Genomic DNA, 6,083 nt, shown 5'->3' with positions numbered 1-6,083 from the left:
AATTACCTTTCTCAAGACAATGGAACAGATCATGTCAGTTAAGTCCCAATGACAGAAACATGTATGACCAATATATCAATATACAGTTCTTTGGCAGCAACACACTAACTCTTGATTGAAGTCTGAACTCAAACTCTCCTAAATTATAGACCTGGTTGCCAGTCTTTTCATAATTAAAGAAAATCCACTTCTCCCATGAATCCAGTAAGTCCAGTAAATGAAATCTGAATAAATCTTGCAGGCAGCTTTAGACTGTAACATTAAGCATAGATATTTATTGTCTGCTTTAGTCTCAATCCAAATATATTGTATTTTAACAAACACACAAAATTCTGTGAAACTTCTGAGTAGTCCAGATGGGGGCAAAATCCATAAAGAGAATCCATATTCACCCATGAAAAACCAATAAAGAAACATCAATCCCATGATGATAAAATGATCTTCGTGTAACAGAGGCAATGATGAGTCCACACCTGGATGAATGTCACAGGAAAATGGACTTTACAGGGGAAAGACCAGAAAGCCAGAAAACGTAGAATACTGCCATCCACCGACCAGATTACCTTTCTCCAATTTCAGGTAAACCTTATCCTCCTTGTCTAGATAGAGCAGGACTCCATTAGTGGCAGCTTCACGTGTGACGTCTTTGTCCCCAGCAAAAGCAGAAATGACTGGCTTTCCATTTAGCATCAAATTGACCTACAAGAGAAAAACCACTGAAAAGCTCTAATTAACAGAAAAACATCAAGAACTATCACTGAATATTAACTACAGTGTAAGAGGTCTGCTAAAGTCCCAATCATCACTGCTTTCTGTTTGTTTGTTTTAAACTAATAATTACATTTATTTGCAGTGTACAAGCACATTCATGTTTCCTGGGCTTGACCTGCAGCTGAGTGAAGTCAGTGGGACACTGTCCGCTGAGTGCCATGGTCTGGGCTCAGTCAGGGTGAAAGATGACGTGACATTCCTTTCATCTGTTGTTGGGCATGTTAATTGTTGTAAGTCTCTGGTAATATGGAACTGTGAGCTATTACCTCAGTTTGTTTCACTTTGCCTACCTCATGGGTTATTTAGACACGCGTTAGCAAAGAAGACATTTTTCAAGAAACTTGGACACCCAGAGGTGCGATGTAGGCACCTAATGAGATGTCAAAGGTACCGCAGTAGGCTGAGAGCTTACACTTCATTGAGAGCAAAGTATATGTCTCTTCCATTGCTGACAGTGCCTTAGTTTAAATCTAGAACAGACCTTTAGCTTTATGAACAACTGCACTGTGTTTTGGTACTGAATCCATTTTTCTGTAAAACACTTCTGAAAGTCAGCACAGCCTCTGCTCTGAAAGCAACATCACACAGACACTCTGTAAATAAAGATGGGCAGGGGCTGGGGGAAGGACAGATTCAGGCATTTTTCATTTCCCCAATGGCAAACTATTAGCTTTCTTCTGCTTTTTCTTTTTAAGCGGCTATAATGCAGTCACAGAGGGGTGAATTATGAAATGCTTATTCATATCAAGTATGCTGGCCTTGCATATGCTCCCATTAATTTTAATGGGAGTCGCCACAGAATAAATTAGTGCTCAGCATAAATCAGGGCAGCAGAATCTGGCCCTGATTTGGGATTCGCCTATCTGGGAAATCCACTTAATCAGATGTCCCCAGGGAACCAATTTCAGTTTAATGATATTTAATGGCACTAACAGATGTTCCAGGAGCACAGTAATATCACTTATGTAGGAAGCCTTCAGGTGATTTAGTGGTGTTTAAGTCTGCATGTGGCTGAGACTCAAGCTGGTTTGCTCCACTGCAATGGCTTTTGGTCCTCCCCCCCTAGTTATCATACATGCAAAAAAAGGGCATCAAGAGTTTAGTCATTGCTTGGTTTTGGTTTATCTCCTTTCTCCTGTACCATCTCTTTTGGTCAGGTCCCCCTGCAGATCACCTTACAGCTATTTTGGGCACAGCAGAAGACACAGCTTTGCACCAGATGGTCTCACGTCACCTATGACAAAATTGACCTAACCAAACCCATCCATCACTTCAGAAACTCTTGATCTATGAAAGATTTCAGGCCATGTCACAGGTTGTAACATTCCCTGTTACAAGCCCCAAACTCCCAGGTTTGAGTACCTGGTACGTGAAACCCCAAAGTCTGCACTGGACTTCCAGAATCCAAGCCTTGACATCTTTCTTGGCAATATGTATTTTAAATCCAGCGAAGTTGGCTGACATACAGTTATTCTAGGCCATTTCAACTTTCAGCATTTAAGAGAGTGAAAGAACAAAGTTTGAGCCTATTAAATAGCTTATAAATTCATTATAGAGATTTTCATGAGGTCAATATTTCCTTTAAGACTTTTGTCATTGGCCTGAATGGACCCATGATTTCTTGTTGTAAACTGAAGGTGAATTTCACCAGGAATGTGAACGTGTCTCACATCAGCTTTCTTTGCCATCTCTACCATTTACACTTTCCTCAGGAGCTTTACCAGCAACCCAAAACCAGAGCTGCCACAAAGAAACGGCTGATCAGTCCTGCAGAAATCCATTTCATGTCAGCCTTGTACACTGAAAGCCATATTCAGGAGCAAGACAGATCATGGGAAAAGCATCAGATACTTCCATGAATCTGGTGGTCTCATGGGTGAAAACAAGGGATGCCACAGGTGTTATTCCAGATGTAGAAAGCCAGTATGTATGTCACAGAAACTGCATGACCTGGCATGAAGATTAAGGAATGTACTTTAAGAAAATTACTGTTGGCTCGGCAAGGGGATGTTCAGGAACTTAGAGGCTTTTCCTCTAAGCTAGTACATACTTGTATTTAATTAGGTAGTTCAGCTGCTACTGAGCTACAGAAGAAAGTGCAGAATCACTCCTTTCTTTTTTTTAAAATATATGACACATCTTTTATGTATTATATGGTGAAAAAAAGTTTAAACTGCTAACAAGGTTTCCTAGAAGACATCCCTATAGAGGTATAACATTTCGTTGTAGTTACAGAAGAAGTGGACCACCTTAAATAACCTTCATCCACAGCAGACTGATGTCATAAACAGATACCTGGCATCATAAGCTGTCATCCAGGTCACAAAATGTTACAAAAATAGTTAAATCTGGTACGTATCCCCAGAACACCTGCGTTCAAGACAGTGAGTTTAACCTGTAGCAAAATACAGCTCTTCAATAGTATTTATGCAATTAAGTGAAATTTAGAGCTCTATTTTACTCTTGGATGATTCATTCTATTTAATACTTTATGTCACACCAGATATTCAGTTCTTATGGTATAGAAGTGATGCTATGGCAATTTATCTGAGGTGAGGATCCTGCCTTATTACAGCTGTTCAGTTTAGATGTATTCACTCCGCTGCTAGGAACTCTACACCACAGGTTGCTTTCAACTAAGCTATTTTTACTTGAAAGTGTGTTAAATACTCCTGTGCTCAGTCAAGATTCTATTCTAAATAAACATTTTAAGTAAAAGATTTTGTAATCATACTTGATCAACGTACCTGAATTGTTTGACTCTGATAGACTTTAATTACGTGAAAACTGAAACTGTAAATTCCTTTCCTTGGTGCTACAAAGACAGACTCCAACGTGAAAAAATTGCCCACATTTACTAGGATCTACAAACAAAAAAATATAGCATGGGAATTAGTACAGGTATTCAGTGCTAAATAAAAAATACAGACTATTAACTTTAGAAAGCATTCACCCATGGAAATTTTTTAATCTACAATTATGCCGTTTTATTCATTGTTCTCTCAATTAACTTGGAATATTACTCACAAAATGGATATTTAGTTACATTTATAGTACAACTTTACTATAAATAAACAAGGGTGGAAAATATTTCTTACTTTGCCACTATATCATACCTTCAAGAGCTTTCTTCTACACATCTTTAGAGGAGATTAAAAAAAAAAAGCATTTTTGTTCATCATTCCTCAAAAATTACATCAAATGACATCAAAACACTAATTCAGGGAGTGGCATCCTGCTTTTGGCTAAAAAGCAATGGTCAACACCATCTTCCTGAAAGTAGCAAGCTGTGAGGAAGGAGGTATGTGAATGATACAATTCATTCACCAGTTTACAGACAGATCGAGTTAGTGAAATACCTGGCACATCTGAGCAAAAACTGGCTGTGAGCCTTTGCTGCTTTATTTGTTTTTGTAAGCACTAATAATAATTTGGGTTTAATTTAACAGAGACAAGTAACAGAGGGGAAGATATTAAATGAGTGCATTGTCCATATGCTAAATATCTTCTTTAATGACTAAATTGTTCTTTCTTTCCACTTAGTTATGCAAAAATAAAGCATATTTTCAGGCTCCTTTGTGCCAGGCATAGCCCTAGAAAGCCATGTCCATGAAGTTAGGGTAATTTACATTGCTAGCATTAAGCTATGTGACATATCTGGCTTCAGTTGTCACAACAATTTACTGTTCATTATAATATGGTATAGGAAGAAAAATAACCATCAGTCTCAATTACTTCGGACTTGCCGTAGGACAGGAGCAGGTACATGAAATGTGTGCTGGCATCTGAGTGTTAGTGACTGAGATGAGAGGGGCTGTACCATGAGCCTGTGATTGTTATAGGAAAGTTAAACGATTTTTCCGTAAAATTCGCCCTTCTTTTCCCCCTCAAAGGCTGCACAAGCCGTCTAAAAATCTCCGTGGGCTGCTGGCACCTGAGAAGACCCTCTCCCCCAGTCTCCCGGGGCCGTCTCCTCGCCCGCTGCCCGGCGAGGGCAAACCGGCGGATGCTCGCCCAGCCCCGGCTGCTGCCCCCGCCTCTCCCGCGCCCGCGGAGGCCGCTCGGGGACCCGCGCTGCGCCGCTGCGCTCGGGCTCCGCTTCAGCCTAAATAACTTACTTGGACCCATCCACCGCGGAGGCTGCCGGGGCCGGAGCTGGCGGCCCCCGGGGAGCTGCGCGGAGGGGGCGGCAGCCCCCGGCCCCCGCGGCCCCGACGGCGGCTGCCCCGCACGGGCGGCCGCCCCCCCCCCCTCCCGCTACCGCGCTCCGCTCCGCACCCCGCTCCGCCCTCCCACGCCCCGGGGGGCAGGAGGGAAACTACTGCGGGGCGTGACCTGCCCCCCGCGGGGGCGGCGGTCCCCGGCTACACCCCACACACCCCCCCGAGTCACCAGCTGCGACCTGCCCGGCCCCTCCGTTTCTCCACCTTTGGGGTGCGGGGGCTCCGCGGGGGTTCCCCGCAGGCGGCCGCCCTCTGCACCCCAACTTTTTGCCGGAATTAAGGAAATGGGCGACGTGGGAGCACGGGGAGGGGGGGGGGGGGACACCCGCGGGGCGAGCGGGCGGCAGCACCTGTTGATTGCGCCCGGCCGCGTCCCGGCGGGGGAGGGGGGGGGGGAGGAGGGCACGGGCACCCCGGCCCCGCGGGGATCCCCCCTCTCGGCCCCGGCGCCGCCGCTTACCTGGTCGAAGTAGATGATGCGCGTCTTGTTGCTCATCTCGGAGGGCTCGTGGTTGGTGCTCCTCACGGCCGAGAAGGCGACCTTGGAGTTGGCCGCCCGCACGGAGATGCCCAGCGGGGAGGAGGACGAGCCCTTGGCGTCGGTGGCCGGGTTGGAGTCGCAGACCACCAGGCACTTGCCCTCCAGGACGATGGGCTCCGTGTCGTTCTGCGCCCGCGCCGCGGGGCCGCCCAGCGCCAGGGCCAGCAGGACGGCGGGCAGCAGCCGCCAGCCCATGGTCGGCACCCGCGGCCGCTCCGCGCCGCCGCTCCGCGCCCCGCTCCGGCCACCGCGCCGCGCACCAGCGGGAGGCACCGCCGGCAGCAGCGGCAGCCGCTCCCCCCGCACACACCCGCACACGCACACCCGCACACACACCCCCTGCACACCCGCACCTCCCGGCAACGCCGCGCTGAAAGTCTTCTTTCCTCCGGCTTCTTCCCTCTGCCTCTTTTTTCCTCTCCTTCTTCTCTTCTTCTCCTCCCCCCCCGCCAAGACTTTGTGCCTTTTTTTTTTTTTTTTTCCCCTCTTTCTTTCTTTACCCGGGTTCTTTCGCGAGCTCTTTAAAACACACCGCAAAAAGCTGCCAA

The 6,083-nt window shown here is 46.5% G+C and overlaps 1 protein-coding gene across 1 annotated transcript; it reads right to left on the bottom strand.

Annotated features, from left to right (window-relative positions):
- Positions 1-278: 278 nt before the first annotated feature.
- On the bottom strand, positions 279-5,882 carry CBLN4 (cerebellin 4 precursor). Its single transcript, XM_074888306.1, has 3 exons — positions 5,455-5,882; positions 3,519-3,635; positions 279-699 (listed from the first exon to the last, which is right to left on the bottom strand). The coding sequence occupies exons 1-3, from the start codon at positions 5,728-5,730 to the stop codon at positions 502-504; spliced, it is 591 nt and encodes a 196-aa protein (XP_074744407.1). The 5' UTR covers positions 5,731-5,882; the 3' UTR covers positions 279-501.
- Positions 5,883-6,083: the final 201 nt, after the last annotated feature.

The sequence above is a fragment of the Strix uralensis genome, chromosome 18 (genome assembly GCF_047716275.1).
Source record: "Strix uralensis isolate ZFMK-TIS-50842 chromosome 18, bStrUra1, whole genome shotgun sequence".
Classification (NCBI taxonomy): domain Eukaryota; kingdom Metazoa; phylum Chordata; class Aves; order Strigiformes; family Strigidae; genus Strix; species Strix uralensis.
This window is presented reverse-complemented; position numbering and strand designations above follow the sequence as displayed.